The sequence below is a fragment of the Cotesia glomerata genome, linkage group LG1 (genome assembly GCF_020080835.1).
Source record: "Cotesia glomerata isolate CgM1 linkage group LG1, MPM_Cglom_v2.3, whole genome shotgun sequence".
NCBI classification, from domain to species: Eukaryota; Metazoa; Arthropoda; class Insecta; order Hymenoptera; family Braconidae; genus Cotesia; species Cotesia glomerata.
The window spans coordinates 7,905,310-7,930,058 of NC_058158.1; the positions used below are offsets into that span (position 1 = coordinate 7,905,310).

The following is a 24,749-nucleotide window of genomic DNA, read 5'->3' on the forward strand; positions in this document are numbered from 1 at the left end:
GCCTAGCGCTCATACTTCCTTAATAATTATTTATATTTATAAATTACACTTTAATTACTGAAGAAATTTTTTTCATCAAATTTGAGGAGTTTATCTCGTTTATAAAGTAAATTGATCTCAAAAGCTGGCAACTCGTTGATAAAACTCCAAACTGTTGTGTAATAGTTCTGTGTAATGTTTGTAAAAAGCGATTGATTTTTACAGTAAAAGCTTTGATTCGCGTAATAGCCGCTCAGAGCAAAAAAATATAATAACAAGAGATAAAAAAGATATATGAAAAGAAAATAAAAAAACTAACATAAGAGGAATCGGTACGAAGATGATAAGGAGATCGAATGGACGGACAACAGAGCAGAGAATAAAATTTAGAAACGTAACTTCCTGCGAAATGTTGTGGAAAGATACGAGCCAGCTCTAACGACTAACGAGGAACGTAGTAAACACTAATGAGCAACTCACTCCATCTCTATCTAGTACTGATGCCAGTGGTCTCGTCAACAACCGTCAAAACGATCTTCTACACCAGAGATTGCCGGATTTTAGTGAATCTTTCATCCGGATGAAAAATCCTCTCAATGTTCTTGAGACATTTCTCTAGTTTTTTTTTTATCTTGATGCAAGTACAATAAAATCTACACTCGGCACACGTTACTCGTTTGTGAGATGTTTTAATTTGTGGTGACTATTGTCGACAAAAATTTATCCGGCAATCATTTTTATAATTATTTTTAAATTAAAAAAAAACTTATTATACTTTCGGATTATATTTAATTAAAATTGGCAATTAAATTTTTATATTATTGCGAAGAATTGAGCTGATATAACAAAATTTAATTAAAATAAATAATTAATTTTATATTGCGGATTTAAATGACAATAAAAAATTATTTTTGAGTACGCCAGTTATTTTTTGAATAATATTTAACCAAGTACATTCGCTTACAAATGTTATGGCACGAGTTTTTAGAGTTTAACGGCGAGATGGGGGAGGGGAAGGGGGTATGTATATATGGAAACTTTTTAACTGTCGTAGATTTTCGGGAAAGACGAGACAGGGGTGGGGGGTAGTAAGGAGATGAAAGGAGGAGTATAGAATCTTATATTAAATTAAAAAAAAAATAAAGAAATAATAATAACATTAATGATAATAAAAGAGATAAAAATGAAAGAGGCAACTTCCGTGGTCCGAGATATTTCCTTATCTTATTTTGTGCACAGTAGGTATGTATAGAACACACTGCAAGTTTAATAGTAACGAAAAATGTCGTGCTTTTTAAGTCGCTTATACAGAAATTACAAAATGGGCGAGTTAAACTTTAAGCTATCACGCGTTCGCTAATTAATGCACAGAATAAACGCCACCTATTACTGCTACCGTAGCTACGGTTATTTTATTTTTTTTATACTGCGATTTCAAAGTGGCTGCAAAGAATTGCGAGAAAAGTCTACCGCAAGTGTATTTAATATTATTCAAGCACTTTTATGCTTTTGCACTTATTTTTATTCACTTTTGAGTATCATTCTTGATTCAACATTTTTTTTTTTATTTACCGGATATATATAAATAAATATTACTTTTTCTAATCGTCTCAATAGAATTTTTGTTTACTTGAAAAAATATTTAACTTTACAGCTTAAGGAAGTTCGAGCTTTAGAATTCAATAAAATTGTTTTTTACTTTTAGTCTTCCCAATATTCTTCAAAATTCCTTATTTTAATTTAAAATAATTTGAACAACTCAAAAATTAATTAATGATTTTTAACTTATTAATAAAATAAAGTAATAAAATGACTTTTGTATTTATTACTTGCCGGAATAAATAAACAGATTTGGCAATAGCGCGCTTGATTATACCCATAACAGAGACGTGAATAAGTGAGTGAGTTAAACATTTCTCTCTCTGTAACTATATTTCTATCCTTTTCTTTTTCTTTATTCGAATAAATGGCTGACGATAAACGAGTTGCAAACATAAAATTTGATTTTAAATATTTCAAAAATTATATCGGTAATGTATTATTATTAAATTTTTTTTATATTTTGCAATAATCCAAGTTTCTTGTGTATAGTTTTTTATTCGTTAAAGTCGGAAGGTTAATATTGAAAAAAATAATTAAAGTCTCGGCAAAAGTTTGTCCACCATAAGAGCCCGTGTATAAGGAGTCAAAATATGTGATTTTTGAAATTTAATATCTAAGTAACAAAATGGTGAATCTATTCAAAATTTTGGGATTAGATAAATGACGTATTTATTTATACGAATACTTAATTTCAAAGCTCAAAATTGGAAATTATTTTTCACATTAGATTTACTCGGACTTCCTTAAGAAAAATATATTTCATAAAAATAAGCGAAGTATGAAAATAAAAATAAAAATAAAAATATAATTTGTCCCACGTTTTGTTATCCACATTTAAACATTAAGAAAATAATCTAAACACTCACTCACCCTCTCACTTATTCTTACTCTCTTGCGCATTCACAGAACGTGTCGACGAAAAGTCCTCGTCGCAGTAGATCAGTGAATTCGTGAGCTCGGATGACGGTTCCAACAGGTTGTCCGTGCTGATTACATTAACTAAAAAAAAAAGCCATCATGTTCGTTAAGTTCCGGCGATTTATTCTTAACGACGGGGCGTCTCTCTGATGCTTACTCTGGAAGATCTGGCTTTTGCGTCGTTTAACCACTATCAAAATTATTCCGGCGACTACGGCAATTGCTATTATGACGGGTACCACGCTCACTATGCTAGTAAGAGGTACATTGCTCGTCTTGAGACTCTCTGAGTTGCACGACGACGCTGCAATTATAAATCCAAGTTATTATCATTATCATTACAAGACCTGAAAAAAAAAAAAAAAATTGAAAACTTGCTAGATAAAAATGAAAATTTAAACTCAAGAAACATGAAGTGGAATTCAATCAAAAGAAAACCGACAAAATAAAAAGTTTTATCTTCTCGTATATTTTTTTATCACTACGAACTTTTTCTGTTCAAGTAAGCGATTAAATGGCTTGTTCAAGTCTGAAATGAAATGAAATAAAAAAAGTAAAAGTCTTTGAAAGAGTAACTCACTGAAATCGAGAAAGCAAACGTAGACATGGCTTTGGTTGTATCGCTGATCTTTCGAGTCGTTGTTGAACGCAAGGAGACGGAAGCATTCGGTGACGTTACTGCTAGCACTACTGAGGCTACATTTTGCGTTGCAAGACGGCCCGTGCCAGTTTATGGCCTCCAAATTGTTGACGGTGTCGTTAGCCGTCCCAAATCTATCGACGATCCTGTGAAAAGTCGCAAGACCTCGAATAAGCTTACACAGAAAAAAAGATTCACTTGAGCCCAGATAATATTTTTCTTCCTAATTATTTTCTTCAGCGAAAATAATTTTTTTTTGACACAAGAAATTTTACTTGTTCCAACAAAATTAATTCTCTTGCTTTAACAAATACGTATCTTGATCCAAGAAAATTTATTTAAGTCAAGAAAATCTTGTTGTTTTGAGAAAATTCAGCCTTTTGCTCCAAAAAATTTAGTTCTTGATAGAGGTAAATTTTCTTGTCTTGAGAAAATTTCTCTCTTGCTCCAAAAAATTAAATATAAAGATAGAAGTAAATTTTCATTAATATTTTTATTGACTAACATATCAAATGGGAAGATCAAATAATATTGAATCATTTTTTTTCATTCAATATGTATAATTGCACGCTAAAATAATATAAAAGGGGTATCAAATATTCAAGAGAAAAATTTTCTGAAGGTGAGAAAATTTTTTTCTCAGCTGAAGTAGGTGGCGCTGCTTCCCTAAAGTATCTAAAAATTTTGGTCAAATATAAAAATTTATTGTATCAAGTATTTATGATAATTTGAATTAAGAAAAAATGACTGTTGACAAGAATAGAATTTCTCGAAAAATTTTTACTTCAGCCAACACAACTTTGGTCTTCCTTCAGGCACCCGAAAATTTTCTTGAGCCAAGAATTTTGTTCGCCGACTCGAGGAAACCTACCTGTTCACCTGGTTTTGATATTTGTGAATCGTCAATTGGTATTTTTGGACATATATTTTCCCCCCTTACTTTACGAATGTACATATATATATAGAGAGAGAGAGAGAGAGAGTTTGGGAGATAGTACGTACACAAATAAAGAAATCGATAGCGCTCTGACAACTGTGGCTACGGCACAGAAACTCGTGCATCAAGCTTTATGATCCTCGTAAATACCTTCGCTCCATTCATATATTTTTTTAGTTTTTCCCATTTTATTTTTTCCGTTTTCGCTACTCAGCTAAAGGATGAAAATCTCTGACAATGACTCTCGACTCGTAATGGGCGTAACGGACAATCAAAATGCCCTGGGCTAAAGTCTGATAGTCTACCTTTATCGTCTCATTATTTTTCGGATAATGTTCCTATCCAGCTCAAATTTAAAACCAATATAAATACTTCACTAATAATAACAATGATAATAATAAAAGTAAAGATGAATTATTCAATACCCCCGATATTATTCATGAATTAAGTCCTTCGTCAAATTCCACCAAGTCATATATTAAATCAATAAAATCGACTTTTTTTCACAATAATTCTCAGCGTTCTATCCTCCCAATTATTTAAATAAAATTCACTCAGTTTTTTATAACACCACTATCTCTTATTATTCCAGTTCATCAAAACACTCGAAACAAATAAAGTTAATCCATAAAAATAATCTTAAAGCTTTTAAAATTTCAGCAATTTCAACCAGTTACGCTTTCATACTTTTTCATTTATTCATTTTTTTTTTTATGAAAGAAAAATCAACATGAATACCCACCATCGGAGTAAATCCTCATCGCCGTCGTTGCGGATAATCCCGCAGAGCGAGGCAGACCCGCAGTTTTGATCAGCCCATCCGTAAAAACAGTCGCACGTCCGGTTTTCGACATTGCAAATCCCATGGTCTCCACATCCACCTTCGCAAGGATTGACACAGCTACCAAACTCTTTACCGCCACCATCAGACTCTGTTTCATTGTTTGGTTTTCGCCATACGAGCCCTTGATGACACTGGCAATCATTTGGTCCAATACAGTCGCCGTGAGTACAGTCACCCTGACAAATAGGTTCACAATAACTGGCATTAATACTGCTAGCAGTGTAACCCGAGTCGCACTGACAGGTACCAGGACGGACACACAAACTATTAATACATCCGTCTTTGCAGTATGGCTGACACGGGCTGATAGGATCATCTACTGCGACGTAACCGGAATAGCAATTGCACTCACCCGGCGCAACACAATGTCCAAAATTGCAACGTCCATCACAATTCGGCACACACTCTTCTTTATCATTTTTCTCGTAACCTGGATTGCAAATGCAGACATCTGGTGACGTACACGTGCCATTCGTGCAGTTGGACGTGCAGTGCGGCCTGCACATAGGCGAACTACTTTCCAAATTATCGCTGTCCAAGTTAGAAACAAAGCCCGCATTACATTGACATTTATTGGGCGCAATACAACTCCCGTTGATGCACCGGCCGTAGCAACTAGGAACACATTGACCAGCTTCGTTTTCCTCGTATCCTAGATTACAAACACACGCGTTAGGAGCAATACAAGCTCCGTTTACGCAGTTGTTACAAACAGGATCACAAATCGACTGTGAATTGTTGCTCAATTGATAGCCTTTGTTGCATGTACACTGTTCAGGAGCCGAACAGAACCCGTTGATGCATCCTTCTTTTCCACAATTTGGTTCGCAGTTGTAGGGATCGTCGGTGTCTAGAATATAGCCGTCATTGCAGTCGCAACTGTTCGGGGAAGCGCAGACTCCATTGATGCAGGGTTTTTCGCAGATTGGGCGGCAGTTAATGGGTTCGGAGGAATTTAAATGGGCTTGGTCCGAGGGGATTATTTGGTAACCCGGATGACACTCGCATACATCCGTTTTGATGCAGGTTGAAAACTCGCCGCAGGCTTGCTCGCAGTGCGGCGTGCAGTAGCGGTCAATCTTGTCGGCAAGCTGGCTGACCATTATTTTCCATCCTTTATCACAGGAACACGTGTTAGGGGCGACACAGTCTCCACGGATTCCACACGGGGGATCGCAAATAGGCTGACATGTCACTGATGTCATCTCCAATGTTGTGGTGTTGCGTTCGATTATCAAATTGAACCCCGTGTTACAGCTACACTTGTTTGGAGACTCACAGATACCGTGAGGACCGCAGGAAGGTACACAGACTGGATAACACTGGGTCATTGAGTCGCCGTTCTGTTCTGCCAAATCGCTCGATGACGCGTAGCCGGAGTGACATTCACATTTGTTGGGAGCGATGCACGAACTGTGATTTTCACAACCTGGAGAACATTCTGGTACACATGTCACAGGCTCTGAGGAGGATCCAGTTGCTGAGGAAATTTTGTAACCTGGGTCGCAGAGACACTTATTCGGAGATGCGCAATAACTGTTATTGCTGCAGGCGGGATCACAAATCGGTTCACAGTGAACTTCGATTTTTGAATCGGAAGCTTTTTTGTATCCGGCAGCACAGACACAGTTTTCGGGGGATAAGCAGGTGCTGAAGAGACCACACCTGGGCGAGGTGCAAGAAGGGACACATTTACGCCCTTGGTCATCCAATTCATAACCGTCGTTACAGGTGCAGGTGTTTGGGGCTGTACATGTGCCAAAAGTGCAGTCCAATGGACAGTGTGGCTCACATGCTTGACCGCTTTCGGTATTTACTAGTATGTATCCGATGTTACAAGAGCACTCGTCCGGACGTACGCAGAGTCCCATTGGACAATCTCCACTGCAAACTGGACGACACACGTTAAGATCTTCTGCGTACCCCGGGCAGCAAGTATCTTCAATGTCCCACTGTGTGTAGTGCTAAAACGAAATTTTTATGCTCGATCATTTCTTTTTATTACTTTGTAAATTCTCATCCATGTTTTACGAAATATTAGACAAGAAATCTTGAGAACGTGGACAATAATCCCGAGTTGAAAAAATTAACTTAACTGCAATACTAAAACAATTGATGTAAGCTCATATAAGTTCATTTTTTCGACTCGGGACAATAAGATGTTAAATTTTTAAAAAATGCAACGTTTCATTGGCTCTACTTCCAACTTCTTCAGGCATATTTTAAGGTTAAAATAGGTTGCCACGAGGATTTTAACCTTAAAATATGCCTGCAGAAGTTGGAAATAAAGCCAACGAAAAGTTACATTTTTTTTAAATTTAACATATTGTTATTGTCCACGTTCCCAAGATTTGTTATCTAATATTTCTTTTTATGTTTAAATTAACGAACTAATTTTAGTTTTAATTTAGATAGTTAAAATTTACCTCCCATCGATAATTGTATCTTGATAATGTTTTTTTGAAGATAAATATCCTTTTTTTGTAGGTTTCGATGTATGGAACGTATCTCGATACTTGTTTGCTAAAATAAAAATTATCTACAATAATTTAACATTTTTCTGAGCGGTGATTATTTGATATTTTCCGATAAGAATAATTTGAATATACATTATTTGAGTAAGATAAATAATAATCGACACTAAAGTGATTTTTAAATGAAAATATAATTTTTAGTTTATTGTTTTTCGCAGAAATGGAAAATTTTCTTAAATTAAATTTTGCAATTTGCTAATATTGAACTATCAAAATATTTTTGAATTTAATTAAATTTTATTTGAATAATATTAAGCATTAATAAAATGAATGTAGGCCATGCTTATGAATATTTAATTAAATTTTGTAATGAAATACATTTCAATAGGGAATATTACCTGACTCTTTTTCTACAAACCGATGAACCGTCCCAGTCTTCCAATGAATAGCAAATAATTAATAAATTCAACAAGACCGTAATTAACAGTGTCGGTCTCATTTTTACAAACTAATTAAATCATTAATTAAAAAAAAAAAATTAATAATAAAAGTTTTACTTCTACGACTTTCAATTCACGTTAGGTCAAAGCCTGAAGGCTTTTTGAAGTGAATGATCTGTAGTTTAACTTCACTTGGTTATAAATAATTATATTGTCGACACAATTATCTCCCAACTCGAAAAGATCCCAGTAATATCAGCGCAAGCGGATACAGGCAACTATCACTGAATAGTTTGTCATCGTGGTTGACGCATCGAGTCATTTCTCACAATGATATGACAGTAATGAAAGTTTACTTTTTGATGGCTACTCGTCTACAAGTTTTTATCTTTTCTATTATATGTTTTATTATAAAATAAGTTTCTTCTATTTCTAAGAAGAAGTTGAAATCCACTTAAAAGTGATGTGATGAATGAGAGTAGGTTTTGTTTGTTTTTATTTTTACTTTTTATATTTTTTAACCGAAAATTATTGTACACTTTGTTATTGTAGCTCTATAAAAATATACGTCAATGGAAAACGGTACTCTCTGTTCAATTGGAGCTTTAATAAAAGAATTTCGTGGTACAGTACTCCGCAAACTATATCGAGTACGTATGTACTGGATGGCTATTACGAAACGCAATTATTAACGACAGAAAACGTATCGGAATCCGAGATTAATTAAAAAGATTCTTTTAATTTTTATTTTTTTATAGAAAAGAATTTATCAAGAGAAGAATTTTTCATTTAAAAAATATTATATTTTTATCTCGAAGCGCTGCAACTTAATTCGTATTAAATACATAAAATTACATTTCAATAATATAACAAAAATATGCTTCCATTCCATTGTCATTTATCTCCTATTGAAGTAATATTAAATTAATATAATTCTAACCACAAGCTTCCGAAAATAATAAGCTGAAACGACATAATGGCATAATAAGCAATAAAAATTAAATAATAATGCTCAGTAATGAATAGCAAATGTTGTGTTATTTGAGTTATAATTCAGTACAGCAGTCTAAAGTTGAATAAAGTCAAGAAATAAAGGTTTACGTTTGTTGGCAATGGCTTTTCTTAGGTGAAAGAGATTTTCTGCAGTGATGTTTCCTGGTTCCGAGAACAATGCTACAGCAAAGCTTGTATTAATTATAAGAGCTGCCGTACTACAGAAAAAAAAGCTCTTTTGCATTTTCTTGCTTTATAAAAACAAACAAAGATATTTAAAATAAAGTAAATCTTTGTAATTATGAAACCACTAGTTTTGATAGTTAAACTCTTATCAGCGACCGACATTTTCATTTTAATTTTATGGTTAAACGCTCAAGTATTATTTCATTCATTTTCTGGTTATAAAATTTCTATAAACATTGAAAATCTGAATACTCTTATTTAATAATTAAAAAAAAAAAATATTTAAATTGTTAAAAATATTTTAGAATAATTTTATAAACTTATATCCAAAATTTCTTGAACCTTTACATGCTTTTTAAATTATCTAGTGTCGTGAAATAAATCTAACTGATTAATAATCAACTAGCAGCCTTGCAGTCACTATGTGACTGCCGTGACTTATAAACCATAAATAAATAAAATTTTGCTTTATTAAATTAATGATTTTTGTTAAATTGCACCGTACTTTTTTAACTATTGACGTTTTTGAAGATATAAGCTCATCAAGATGTTACGCTCATCAAGAGCTTTCATTTGAGTACCCACATCAATTTTTTATATATTTTTCATATATACATATATGAAATACATATTTTAAAGATATAAGCTCATCATGATGTTACACTCATCAAAAGCTTTCATTTGAGTACCCACATGCATTTTGATATATTTTTCATATATACATATATAAAATATATGAAAAATTGATGTGGGTACTCAAATGAAAGGTCTCGATGATTGTAATGTAGGGATGAGCTTATATCTTTAAAAATGTCAATAATTAAGAAATTATATTGTATTTTGTCAACTTATGATATTTTTAAAGATATAAGCTCATCATAATGATACACTCATCAAGAGTTTTAATTTGAGTATCCACATGCATTTTTGATATATTTTTCATATTTACATATATATAATATATAAAATATATGAAAAATTGATGTGGGTACTCAAATGAAAGGTCTTGATGAGCGTAATATCGGGATGAGCTTATATCTTTAAAAATGTCAATAGTTCACAAGCTACAAGGTCATTTCTTAATTATGTATCTAGAGATAGCTCATTTTCGAATTCAGTCTAATGACTTATCATCATAAATTGACTATTGGTGAGAATGATATGAAACCTTGAAAAGGCACAAATCCAGGTCAAGACCTTTCTAATGATACCAAATTTAACCATAAAAACCCATTTTATCATATAAATATACTGTCTACAAAATTTTGTATTCTCTTAATAATATAGATAACTCCGAAAATTTTCTCTTTAACCACAATTTTTTATTGTTCATTCATTTAATCTAAAACTGACATGTAACTTATTAAATATGACCTCGATGCATCCAGTAGTCTGTTTGTCAAAGTGTTCTCGAGAAAATTTTTTTTAGTTTTATTTTTATTAAAAAAAAATAAAAATAAGTCACTTTTTATTGTATTTTTTGTATTCCTAGTTGGCGTTGCATAATGGGGTTCTTTTGGTAGCACAACTCGTCAACTCAAGCAGAGATGGATGAGCGCCAGACTCTTGGACGCTAATGAACCTCTCGTTTGCCTTGCGGACGAGTTGAGTAGAGAATAGTGGACTATACGGCCACGTCTACGGCTAGACGAGTGTCCTGTTCAATCTCACCTCAGCATGTAATGGCAAACTAACAACAACTTTCCGATGTGTTGTATGTATCACGGAACTATTATTTCAAGTTGGGCTCTTGAGGTACTACTATATAGACATATACTTGTATCTATGTAGATAGTTGTCGTCTGCAGAGATTTGTTTGAGAACCCAGACTATTTCGATGCGGTTAATTGAGAATAAAAAAATCCAGATACCGACTCATTCAGAATAACTAAATAATTGAACATTTTTTCGCTTTAAATTCCCTGCATTTTTATCTTGTTTCACTTTAATCTACTTTTATTTAAAAAAAAAAAAAAAAAAAATAAGCGTTGATTTTTTGTAACATCTGGTTTTATCCAGAATCACATCCACATTCGTTTATATCCTGTTAAATAAAATTCAATACATTTTAATAATTGATTCGTTGATTAATTTTATTTTTCCATCATTGCCAACTTCGCATCGATTTATTTTATTATTTATAATATCAATTAAATAATGCAATTTTTAATCAAAGCTGCATAAAATAATTAATTAAATTCGAAGCAATCAATTAAAAATTTTAATAAAATAATTTTTCCACCAAAATGAGAGTGAGCAATTTGTTACATCGTTTAAAAGGAATAATAATTACTAAAGTAAACAAAAAATTACATTATAAATTTTTAAGGTTAAAAAAAACAATACTAATCATAAATTAATTGATATTTAGGATGATTGCTCCTGGGTGTGGAATGTAGACCCTGACAAACGCTGTGAGTGGGTCAGGAGTACAAGTGACTGTAAATTAAATTCGTACATTCAGTATGCAGAAATCCTTTTCTGTTCATTTGATTCAAGCAAGTCACATTTATTCATCCCTGGGATTATATTGTGTGTTCTATGGTTATTATATTTATTTCTGGTGCTTGGAACGTCGGCTGACAACTTGTACGTATAAACTTTTCAGTTTTACTCTGTCTCATTCACCCTCCGTGTTATTGTTATTGTTAGTGTTCGTGTTAGTATTGTCTTGTAGCTGTGAGCTTGATATACAGATATACAATTTTATGCCAGAAGGGTCTTGAGATTCTTATAATAACTGACAAAGTACCGAGAAAACTTATAAATAAAAAGTCAACAATAATTCTCTTATATCCCGAGCTTTTCAAATCAGATTTTTTAAATTTACATCTTATTGAATCTTACACGGAAAAAAGAAAAAAAATGCTCCGTAATGAAAACTGGAAAAATTACAGTTTTAGATTGTACATAGAAAAAAAGGTTCACTTGAGCCAAGAAAATATTTTTCTTCCCAACTATTTTCTTAAGCGAAAAAAAATTTTTTTTTTGACAAGAAATTTCACTTATTCCAACAAAATTAATTCTCTTGCTTTAAGAAATGCATATCTTGATCCAAGAAAATTTATTTAAGTCAAGAAAATCGCCTTGTTTGGAGAAAATTCAGCCTGTTGCTCCAAAAAATTTAGTTCTTGATTGAATTAAATTTTCTTGTCTTGAGAAAATTTCTTTCTTGCTCCAAAAAATTAAATATCTCGATAGAAGTAAATTTTTATTAATATTTTTATTGATTAACATGTCAAATGGGAAGATCAAATAATATTGAATCATTTTTTTTTCATTCAATATGTATAATTGCAAGCTAAAATAATATAAAGTGGCCATCAAATATTCTCAAAGTGAGAAAATTTTTTTCTTAGCTGAAGTAGGTGGCGCTGCTTCCCTAAAGTGTCTAAAAATTTTGATCAAATATAAAAATTTATTGTATCAAGTATTTATGATAATTTGAATTAAAAAAAAATTACTTCCACCAAAAATAGAATTTCAAGAAAAATTTTTACTTCCGCCAACACAATTTTGGTTTTCCTTCAGGCACCCGAAAATTTTCTTGAGCCAAGAATTTTGTTGTCCAGTCAAGAAATTTTTCTTTCTGTGTAATTATTACAGATTTTATAAGAATTACATAGTAGAATGTAATACTTACATTGAAAGCTATGAAAATTAACATTCAAAGTTTGAATTTAGAAAAATGTTATTTCGAACTGTAATTTTTCTACACAGTAAAAAAATTTTCGTCAAATTTAACACAAATTTTTGTTTTACTGACTGTTTTTACACAAACTAATGTTAATTCAACATTCTAGTGTGTTAAATCAACAGATGAGAATGTGAAATTCTACACACTAGAGTGTAATATTCTACACAAAAATTTTTCCACTTTACACAATGACGAAAAATTTTTTACTGTGTAATTTTAAATACGACGCGACACTTATTACTATTTATAATGTAATTTTTCGAGTTTTCTTTTTTCGGTGAACAATTTTCTGTTATGATATAGAGTAAAAATATATTCTTTATTAATATTATTTTTTTTTTACAGTTTTTGTCCCTCATTATCAGTGATTGCCGACGTGCTACGTTTGTCGGAGAATATTGCCGGTGTAACGATTTTAGCTTTCGGAAATGGCGCACCTGATGTGTTTACTTCCCTGGTTTCAGAAGAAGGAATCGGTGAATTGATAATGTTTGTGGAATTAATAGGAGCAGGAGTATTTGTGACAGCAGTTATTGCCGGTACAATTGGAATAGTCGCTCCGGTTGATATAATTGCCAAGACATTTATTCGCGACTGTTGTTTTTACGTTTCGTCTATTATTTGGGTATCTTACATTTCTGCAGACGACGTTATAGAATTGTGGGAAAGTCTGAGTTACGTTTATATCAAAACTTTATTCACTATTTATCCATTATCTCATTGTTATCTTTTTATATTTTACCGTAATAAGATAATTTAATGTAAAGTTGGTAATAATTTACGATTTTGCTTTCAGGTTTACTTTTAATTTATGTTTTGTTTATTTTATGTGTCGTTATAATGCAATGGATCGATAATCGCGAAGTTAATCGCAAAGGTATGATTTAAAATAAACTTTTTAATTGATTTTTATTATTGAAAAAAAAAAAAAAAAAAATTAAAACTTTAGACTGATGATAAAATATTTATTTATTTTTATCAGATAAAATTCTACAAATTCAAGACAATGATATGTTGCAGACATATTTATCACCAACAACAGCACAAAAGCATATCAGCAAACGAGTTAAAGCCGGTGCATTCAGCATAAAGACAAAAATAGGTCAGTGATATAATAAAAATATATTGAACAGAATGAATTTTTATTTTTAGTTTTGGCTTTATAATAACTAACGTTATTGTGATATGCTTTATTGGCAGATCTCGCAATAGCGACAGAAATATCTAAAGTCCAGTTTGACAGTGATGAATCTCCCTCAAGCTCACAGGTAGATTTATCTCAGAACGGACGACCTAAAGGTTTATTTGCTGAGTTTTTCTTTGACATGAATCCTATTAAAGCATACGATTGGAAGAATGCTAACTTTTTATTGAGAATCATACTTATTTTGCGGATCCCGATAATGCTCGTTTTGCAATTTATCATACCGGTTGTCAACAAAACCGCTGCAAAGTCAGGATGGTCTAAATTACTTAACTGTATTCAGCCAAGCGTCTTGCCCACAGTAGCAGTCATCATATTAAAAGGTACTTTATCTTTAAGTGTTATTGTTAAACTTTATACTAATGAGTTTTTGATAACTATTCAATTATAGTTGATGACGTTGAAGTTGGACCGTTGCCATTAGTTGTAATTGTATTTGTTCTTGGTGCTGTAGTATCTGTGGTTTTAATTACAAGAACTAGTCGTGATCAACCACCAAAATACCATAATGTAAGTTATTGATTTTATGGTAATTTTATTTTTACTTATTTATTTCTGTTTAGTTGATAGCTTACATTTCTTCCGGCACTATATTAATTTTTTTTGTCGATAAAATGAATTCTAATTTATTTTTATTTTTGTCAATTCTATTTGTAAAGTTTTTAATACATCAGAAATTGAAATCAGTATTTTTTTTTAATTCAATGATTAACTTAAATACGAGCAGTAGGGGAGAAAGGGGTCAATTGAACCAAACAAAGTTTAGTAATTTTTTACTATTCGAATTAAAACTAAATAATAATTTTATTTTCTTGGAATGGTAGTTTATCAAGTCTACTATCATTATCAATACATAAATTATTCAATAAACAACGTGAATTTTCAAAAAATATTAATTTATCCAAACGCGTCGAATGGTTCAATTGATCCCCGCTTGGGGACAATTGAACCGGTGCTCGGGGTCAATGGAACCAATATATCTAAAACTCAAACCCGAACTTTTAATAAATAACATATTAATTGTTACTTGTTAATATTACTGTTGCACATTTTCAATGCACAGATATTATATTAAATAAATTAAAAATGAATTTAAAAATAATTTTTATTATAAATTCAGTTCATCAAATTGTTAGGTTATTTCTCTGAGTATTTTTTACGTAGGGTCAAGATGCGCGTGCATGTCCCATGCTTCTCCGTATGGTTCAATATGGGACTGCTGGATCAATTTATATGACCCCATATAATTTTAAAACAATTAATAGTAAATAATAAATAAATAAACTATTATATCACTATAAACAAAGTTGAGGATTATAAAGTATGAGTATTAATGAGTATGTATATTAATTCAAAAATTGAAATATTACTAAACAATTGATCACCAGCCGAAAAAATTAGGATGACGGTTGACCCTAAAGGCCATCCCTGCAACTTCCCGCTCATTTTGTACTTAAGCGCTCAAAATTACACATTACGTTTTTAAGCTCTTCGAGCTCAAAAATATGATTTTTGTGTCATTTTGAGCTCTTCGAGCTCAAAACTCTAATAGCAATTTAATAAAACGCTATTTTTTTAATTTTCAAACGGCAATAACTTTTGAATCAATGAACTGATTTTCACGCGGTTGGTGGCATTCGACGCAGTTTTCAAAGCCCCATAAAGGATCATTAAGTTTAAATTGATCGAGCCAGTAATTTCGAAGTAATTCCGAAAAAACACTTTTTTCGGTTTTCTTTCGGCAACGATAACTCACGAACGAATCAACCGATTTTGACCGGGCTTGCGGTGATCTACGTGGTTTTTTTATTTTAAGAGCTGATTAGATTTTGAAATTGATCGGTAAAGCCATTTAAAAGTAATTCCAAAAAAACCACATTTCAAAAAAATTTTTTTTTTGTTTTTTTTGAGATTTCTCAAAATCTACTGCTTCGAATCAGTCCAAATGGTATTCAAAATCTAAGTTTGGTCAATACCTTTTGAATGGCACCAACCGCGATGAAATCGGTCAAGTCGTTCAAAAGTTATGAGAGGTTTACATACGGCCACACACACACACACACACACACACACACACACACACACACACACACACACACACACACACACACACACACACACTTTTCCTCTCAATGGATCGCAACTCGGTAAGCAATCGCAACTCGGTTATGAGAGGAAAAGAGCGAAAGACCGAATCTAGAAGGAAGAAATAACATCTTAGCCACCAGAAGGAAGAGCGGCAGCTTATTCCTCCCCCCGCGAAGAAATGCCTTACGGCGGTACCATGGGGGATCAGAGGATAGAAGAGAAAGGGGTTTAGGGTTTAGTGGGTAGGGGCGTCAGCGTCGAGTTTTAGTATGACGCTGCGTCGAGTCGCCACATATCCAGGCCAACAGCTATGCCTAGAATCCGTAAAAAGGATTCCCCCCCCCCAAAAAAAAAAACACACACACACACACAGACATACGGACATCACCGCGGAAATATTCGGGGAGGCTTCCTAGGACCTCAAAACGTCAACATCCGTTGAAAACTCGATTTTCGAAAAACGGGGTAAAACCAATAACTTCCCGATTTTTGAAAATTTTCAATTTTCTTAGCGGGAAGTTGAAAAAAGTTTACATGCCTAAAAATAAGGAAATCTCAATTTTTCAAAATTTAGTAATCGCAATGATTTCAAATTTTGATCATATCCGAGTTTAACATATTAGAATCTAATTCTAAGAGCATGAAGTGTTTTTTCAATTTTTTCGATTTTTTAAGTCGAGTGGTTCAATTGCCCCATGGTTCAACTGACCCCTTTCTCCCCTACCTTTCAGAGATAATTGAATAAAATAATTGTAGCTCTTACATGATTTTTTTTTTAAATCTTTCATACTTTTGCGGTAAATTCATTATAACTCAATTTTCACTCAACTTTTTCCGTGCTAATTTTTCATTCATAAAAAATATATTCTCAATAAAAAAAATTTTTACAATAAACCGATTAACATTCCTACAAACAATTCAAATTTCATTCACAAAAAAAATTTATTTGTCAATGCAAATAAATCGTTCCCAATACGCAAATCATTTAACCAAATAATAGCATTGTTTGTGTCAACAGTTGTATTAAGAGCAAATAGAAATATTTTTATGTATAGCAAAATATTGATAAATAGACCAACTATAAATAATACAAATTTCAGCTATTTTCGTGTTGTTACCAATACAAAAAAAAAACAGTTTAAATGTAACAAGTATAGCTAATATATAAACAATATCTATTAAATTGAAATGAATAATGCAGAAGGTAATATCAATTTAAATGATAATAATATAATCAATAACATTGATGCATAACAGGCTTTTGCACTTCTGGGATTTTTGGGAGCAACCCTAGTGGTCTGGGTGATAGCAGGCGAAGTGATGGCTGTCCTGGAGAGTATCGGTTTTGCTAGCAGAATATCCGACGCTATGTTAGGATTAACCCTTCTAGCTTGGGGTAACAGCGTTGGAGGTAAGTCTGTTTGCATCCTCAACTCATGAGTGAAGCTAATCCAACTGAAAAACACTCTCCATCGGATGATGTAGCTCTTCAAAAAGCTCATACAACATTCACTCACTCACTTACTAAAAAACTAAAGAAAAAAGAAAACTACCCTTTTATAAATTATCAAATAACCGTAAAATTTCCTTTGATCACAACTCTTTTATCATGATTGAATTCGACGCTGTGTTATTTGAACCCTGAATGACCTTATCCGATAATTTACCCTTTCAGATCTCATCTCAAATGTGGCAATAGCGCGTCAAGGGTTCGCACGAATGGGTTACTCAGCTTGCTTCGGCGGACCTCTTTTCAATACGCTAGTTGGCCTTGGATTGCATTGGACTTACACAGCCTTTCAGCATCATGATTATCGCACTCACATAATCAACAGCGATATGATGCCAGGATGCTTGGCTTTCCTTCTCTGTTCACTCACTACTTCATTTCTTTATTTAAACATCACGGGCTTTGCCTTGCGACAGAGCTATGGTTATGTACTTATCTCCATTTATTTAGTTTTTATGCTTATCAATCTTCTCAGTGAAATTAAATTTATCCACCCGCTCGGAGCCGATCACCGACCTCTTACCGGAATAGTTCAATAATTAAAGATCAAAATTCAACCAAATTCTGTGCGATTTAATAATTAAAAATGTGTTTTATTTTTGCATTACACACTGATAGAAGGATTTAGTTCTATTTAATAAGATTTAGTAACAGTTACTAAATGATTTAGTAACAAACATTTCATTACCAAATATTTAATAATAGGTAATAAATCATTTATTAAAGCCCATTTAGTTCCACCAAATAAATATTCAACAAATGAATTATTGCTACTCAATAAATCGTTTATTGGTATCAAATAAATTAATTTTTCAACTAATTTTAGCGTGCAACCCAACTTTTTAACTTAAAATAAATAAAAATAATTAAAATAAATAATTTTAAGTAAAAATATAAGGTATTATAAAGAAAAGAATCTCATTAAATTATATTTTTTTGTTTGAGACATTTATAAAATTTAAAATTAAACAAGTTTTTAACATATCAATAATAGACTAATTGAAAAATTTAAACTAAACTCCACTGAAAAAAGACATAAATAGAAATCATTTATTGGAAGTATGTGTGTTTTCAAAGGTTTGATAAATCTCCCAAAATCGAGCTGAATAAAATAATCTAAGTCAGTGAATAGGTTATATATCACATAAACATTGGAATTAAAGCATATCCATCTACCGACAATACTTACCAAAGAAATATTTAGTACCTGTTAGTAAATATTATTTGGTGGAAATAAATATTTATTTCCATGTAATAAGGCTTTGTTCCTATGAAGGAATCATTTATTAAACTGTAACAAATAATATTGATGGGTACAAAATATTTGTTTCATCCAAATAAATGGCTAAAAATTTTGTTACTAATTCAGTTTAGTACTCCGTACTAAATTTTTCTATCAGTGCAGTGTATTCATTTTATAATTTTATTTAAATATTATTTGAAGAAAGTATAAGATAATAAAAGACGGTTCGCTTAATACTGAATTTATTATACGGATGAAGGAGAAATAAAATCACGAAATGTCTTAGTGTAGTATCCTCTATATAACAACGCCGATGACAAGTTTTTGTGTGCTTTTCTCAGGACGGGCTTTGTTTTATTCAACTAGCGAAAAGAGTGAGAGGAAAAATGAAGAAGATAAAAAGTTTTATTTTATTTACCCCTGGTTCTAGTACCTCTGCTACTTCTAATTCTCGCGGTTACGACAGTCCATGCATTATTTATCAATGATAAAAATGTCACGTGGTTTTGATTTCTCTCACAGCGTACCAGCAGCACTGCATCCCTGTTATTGTCTTTTTTGGGTTAACAATATATTTTTTTTTGCCTCACAAATTATTTTTTTAACGTTCATGGTGATTCAATATTTGAAATTATTCCAACCTTCTTTTTTTAGTATATGGTAATGCTGATTTTGTTGATTTTTTTCAGTCCGAGTGCTAGAATATAATTTTATTCATAACTAAAGCGCGAGTATATTTCCCGCGCAATGGCCAATTTTATTACCACGAATATACAGTGATTATAAATGCAACTGTGTTGTTGGGTTGAATGAATGTTGAAAACATAATGAAATATAAAAGACTTAACACATACAACAAAATAACAAAGTTCATAAATGACAAATATTTTCATTTATACACAGTACGAATTTTTGTTTTCCATCCGTGCATTCAATTCAAATCCATTGTACATCAGATTTTAAATACTGAATCGAAATGGATTAATCTTTGAATATTATTTTTTATTTAAACCTCAATTAATACGCTTACTGTTCTTTTTTTAATAAAAAAAAAAAAAAACAAAAAACCACATCGTATTTTTTTTTTAATAAAAAACAGCTTTAATTGTTAATTTAAATAAATTGAAAACACTTCCGTATATAAACACATTTTTTCATTTAAAAACATAGAATTGCAGTTTGAAAGAGCAGTGATTACCCGGATGTACATAAAATAACCTATACAGTATATGTAACAAATGCTATTGTCAGAAGAAATAGTCCCAGAAATTGCATCTCCCTTATGAAGAAAATTCACTTCAAAAATATGATACTCGGATCTGGTGATCTTATTCCTCTCAAGACCGGATATTGCTCTTGAATTTTCTTATTTTCCAGCAGAGACAATCAAAAAATTCTGTCTTTCTCTTCATTCAACACAACTCTTTACTTTACATCTTTTCCGGCCCTCTATTCCTATCTGAGCTTGTTTCATTGTCAATGTCTGAGTGCGTACTACACCCCGTTGCATTGTCTACCGCTATAAAGTTTAATTCGCGAAATTTCCCCGCAGAGACCGAGTTATAACAATGAACAAAAGATCAAGTTTGAATAAAAAAAATCACTTTAAATCACAGTACCGTTAAAAATCAATATTCTATTCTATTCTCTTCAAATTTTCTACAAAAAAGTAAGTAAGTAATAATTTTTATAACCTTTTTTTTTTCAGTATCACCTGTTGCAAGTTACGATAACTCTTATCTGCAGTAAAGTTACGTGTAGAATTTTTCACGATCTTCAATAATTTATCGTAAACCCATTTATATTTATTTTTTTATATATGTTATATTGATTAATTTAAAGTAGAACCGTATCTTATTTTTATTACCTATATATTTTATATAAAATATATATATTAAGGCAGTTGGTTTTATATATAGATGCGCGTGCGTTATAAAAATGAATCGAGAAGGTTGATTTATGTAGTTTCGATTTGCCATGGCTGTGAGGGAGCAGAGGTATATAAAAATATACGATGAGGTCAAGCGATGGAGACACGACCTCACGACTCACGACAAATATCCTTGTCTTGTGGACTATCCAGCTCTCTCTCCTCTTTCTCATCCTGCTTTTATTGGTCTAGGATCAATACTGCCTCCAAAGACATTTCACGACAACCAGCATACGGTTTAAGCAGCAGTCATAGCAGATTGAAGCAGTCCAGAATAGTTGCCGGACACTTGACTAACTACGAGGGTCTCTTCCACGCGACTGGTGATCCTCTGATAGAAGATAGACTCAAATTCACAATTCTCCCATCCCACCTACTGCACATTTACTCTGGCTCCTTTACATCTACTTGGAGTGTCTGCAATATCTCTTTGATACCGAGGGTCAAGAACTTACGAGAACTTGTACATGTAGAGATATGCGTATATGTGCAATCATGCTGAGACATTAGCAACTAGTACATACTAAACAGAAGTAGAGAATGAGCGGGACCAAGGGGGTGAACCGATGATCAGACTCGGAAAACTTTGTCTCGAAATCCCAACTCGGGACTCGGGGTTGCAAACTGTATCCTGTGACCACGTCAGCGACTATAATATTACCATCTCACTCCTATCATCTCTGTGTCCCTTAACGGTCATCCGGAGTATCCACGTATCTCCCATAGCACCGAGTTTTCTCCCACAGCCTCGACTCAGTTCTGGCTGCCGTTATTTCTCCGCTAAGTAAAGGCTCTCCTTCCTCCGAAGGGAGTTGGCTACAGACTGGGATTTTCATGTCACTTGCAAAATCCGTTCGTTGTTCAACGACTTGCTGACGTTTGTAATCTTATTTTATTTATTATTTTTTTAAAAATAAGTAAATAAATTCGAATGCTTGCTGCAGATGCAATTTTTAAGATTTTCAATTGATATTTTTCTCTCTGACGTCTCTCAATATTTCGACTAAGTTTTAAGGGGGGCACAACTAGTATGAAATTTTCAAAAAATCGATCTTTTTTTCATATTTCAATAGGTTATACATTTAAAAATAAAATACTAAAATTTTTAATCGTTATCTCAAATTATCTCAAAGTTTTTTAGTTACAGCCATTTAAAGAGTAGCCTTTCGGCAGTTAAAATAGGATCATTTTATCTTTAAATGCGTTTTTCTCGAAACAGCTACCAAATTTTTTTCTGCATGTTCTGTATATAGTCCTACATACAATGACCCTCCAGTTTTTTGATCTGATCAAAAATCGAATTTTGGCAGGCCAAGAAGGACCAAAATTTTAGGTAAAATTCAACTTTTTTTTTGAGAAACACCGCCATTTCGTCAATTTTCGATATTTTTTTTCGACCGAGGGTCATTGTACGGACATTATCTTCTAGTTGAACGAGAATTTTTTTTTTTAATGTTTCATCCATGGAGAAGGCCGGAATCACTGCAGCAGTGGAGGACCTTTTTTCTTAGCGCCGTCGGAGATCACGTGTAACTCGGAAAATATTTAATTTTTTTCTTCAATAATTTTACTGTAAATTCTTAAAATATGTATTAATATACCTTTAAAATTTTGAAACAATTCATATAGGAGTTTTTTTTATTTTAATTCCCAAAAATCGCTTTTTTTTTAGGCTGTCACACTAGTTGTGCCCGTTAAAATCAAAGCGACGTTATTGTTCAATTTTTGACGAAGTAATTTGATAATTTTTAATAAGACTTGATGTAACACTGAAACTTTGTTGTACTGAAGGTGTACAATGTATACTAATTATCCAATCAACTCCCACTCAGTCAGCCAGTGACGGATTAGGGTGTGGTAGGATAATTAGTTATCCCCGGGGAATTAACTCTCCTTGAATTATAGCTAATTAAATTAGTTAATTAACTAACTGACATTTAGGGTATTGAACGGAATAACACAAATTGTTAGTGTATAACCTCTGGAGGACATTTAAATTAATTTAGCTTTGTTGGTTGTTGCTTGCTGTGAAAAATGCGGTATTAAGTTTTAATTAAAAATATAATAATTTAGCGTTCATTAGAATTTATACGGTTTGTTAATTTAGTAATACCATGTGACATTTATTATATTTTATTAACGTGAAATTTTATCTCACGTTGTTGGCATGGACCTGTTAATTATGCTCTTGAGAATATCAAGAAGCTTTACGATTATATCCCCACGCTTACCATCACACCAGGTGTGCATTATCATTGAACCTGTTTATTAACCAACTTTGCCGCAATTGTATCATAATATACCAGTTATTTCATTCAAATTATTATCGGATTAGTGAATGAATATTAATTCATTCATGCATCATATGTTTATTTCGTACGTGAAGAAATTCAACCGATTATCATCCCATTATACTCCCTAACTCCCTACAGTTTAATTTAACAGTATGACCATAAAGAGCATGCTTTAAATTAATTTTGATGAACACGTCGTTGAAATTTCATTGCATTCTTGTTTATTACACCAACGTGAAAATTTAATAACTTCATGTAACAATAAACATGTGAGTACTATTTTATTAAAATTGAAATTTATCGCTTAATTGTTGCTCAAGAATTGGTAATTAAATTACAAGTTTCAGACCGATAAATTATCAAAAAAAAAAAAGAAAACTTTAAGTGAAGGGTATTAATATTTAAAGCGTGAATTTTATCACTATTTTAATATGAATAATTTTTCATTCTGTCGGGAAAATAAATTGAAATGTCATATATTTTTTGGTTGATTTTTATTTTTAAGTGATAACGATCAATATATTTCAGTGGGAACTCTTTGGCTTGTGTCAAAGTTCTTTTACAACTCGTGTGAACGAGCAGAGAATTCAATAGTCTGATAGAGTCAGCGAAATATTATCGACATTTGCGTATTATAGGAAAGTGCTACGCTGTAACTATCAATGCTTTACTGTACTATTCGATCATTGACGATTCAGAGGCGGTAGTAATCCAAGTGGAGTGTTTAATGATCTATTCAATCTGGGAATTTCTCGTTCATTATTTCGAGCAACAAATAGGTATAGTAGATGCAGGAGAACAGTCGTCTGCATACAGTTCATCCCGGAAAACAATAGTTCAATGAAACAAATATATTATTTTTCCAAGTCAGTTTAATTGCATAAAGTTTCCAATTACTTCATTTGTTCAAGCATAGTTTATTGCTCGTTAATTTTAGATGATGAGTTTCACACAATATTTTTCCAATTAACTAACCGTATTATTTTTTTAAATACAAAATTTTACTTTAAAAATATAATTTATTTTCTGATTAATAAAAATATAATCCGAAGAATTTATGTGAATTTTCCGAGGTAAATAATAAAAATAAGATAAAGTCTAGACATGAAATTGTATTGCCTTGCGTATCAAATGATAACAATAGGCAACTTTGGATTTTCATCTCCCTTATCGTCTATTTTTCTTCAGCAATCTGAGACTATCCTACAACTACTCGTACATCTACAGCATCCGGTCGTCGCATGAAAACGCAAGTTTCGACAGCTGGGCGGAGTAAACTTGAAAAACGGCCTCCGCGGCGAGACGCTGACTGTTAAACTACAGCCATGATGTAGACTTTGGATACGCTTTTTCTCTCTGTGCTATACTACTATTATTATTATTGTTATTACCGTTTCTCCACAGGGGGATTAGATTCTCAAGATTCACGTATAAGATAAGACCACGCTGAGTTTTTGGCGAGCAATTTTCCCTCCCGATTTATTTTATTATCTCTGTCTTTGTTCAAGTTTAAGCCTTATATTTAGCTGTTATTATTATTATTATTATTATTATTATCCCCATTTATTCCGAAGATCGATGATTTCACTAATTGAAGAGTTAAGTAATTCAAAGCCAACTTTCCCGATCCAAATTGATGTTAGATTAATTTTAATTTTCATTAAATTTTAATTTTTACTTATTAACTATTTTCACCACACTATTGCCGATATGAGCACTCAAAACATCCTCGGGTGAATATATCTAACAATTAAAAATTATTATTATTAT

General features: G+C 32.1%; 2 protein-coding genes across 4 annotated transcripts; one reads left to right on the forward strand and one right to left on the reverse strand.

The window, feature by feature from the left end:
• Nucleotides 1-2,353: 2,353 nt before the first annotated feature.
• LOC123265406 (protein draper-like) lies at nt 2,354-8,044 on the reverse strand. The gene is made up of 6 exons (XM_044729133.1): nt 7,793-8,044; nt 7,347-7,443; nt 4,819-6,884; nt 3,080-3,285; nt 2,657-2,803; nt 2,354-2,580 (listed from the first exon to the last, which is right to left on the reverse strand). The coding sequence occupies exons 1-6, from the start codon at nt 7,891-7,893 to the stop codon at nt 2,456-2,458; spliced, it is 2,742 nt and encodes a 913-aa protein (XP_044585068.1). The 5' UTR covers nt 7,894-8,044; the 3' UTR covers nt 2,354-2,455.
• Nucleotides 8,045-8,164: 120 nt separating this feature from the next.
• Nucleotides 8,165-18,113, forward strand: LOC123265416 (mitochondrial sodium/calcium exchanger protein-like). 3 transcript variants are annotated; one of them, XM_044729154.1, is made up of 10 exons: nt 8,165-8,312; nt 10,506-10,768; nt 11,385-11,602; nt 13,056-13,384; nt 13,507-13,587; nt 13,693-13,812; nt 13,911-14,237; nt 14,306-14,424; nt 17,260-17,413; nt 17,678-18,113. In XM_044729154.1, exons 2-10 carry the CDS (start codon nt 10,721-10,723, stop codon nt 18,049-18,051), a joined length of 1,770 nt encoding a protein of 589 aa, XP_044585089.1. In that variant the 5' UTR covers nt 8,165-8,312; nt 10,506-10,720; the 3' UTR covers nt 18,052-18,113. The 3 variants fall into 3 exon arrangements, with proteins under 3 accessions (XP_044585089.1, XP_044585097.1, XP_044585078.1); XM_044729143.1 differs by lacking the exons at nt 8,165-8,312; nt 10,506-10,768 and adding an exon at nt 11,196-11,310; XM_044729162.1 differs by lacking the exons at nt 10,506-10,768; nt 11,385-11,602 and having other exon boundaries at nt 8,171-8,312.
• Nucleotides 18,114-24,749: the final 6,636 nt, after the last annotated feature.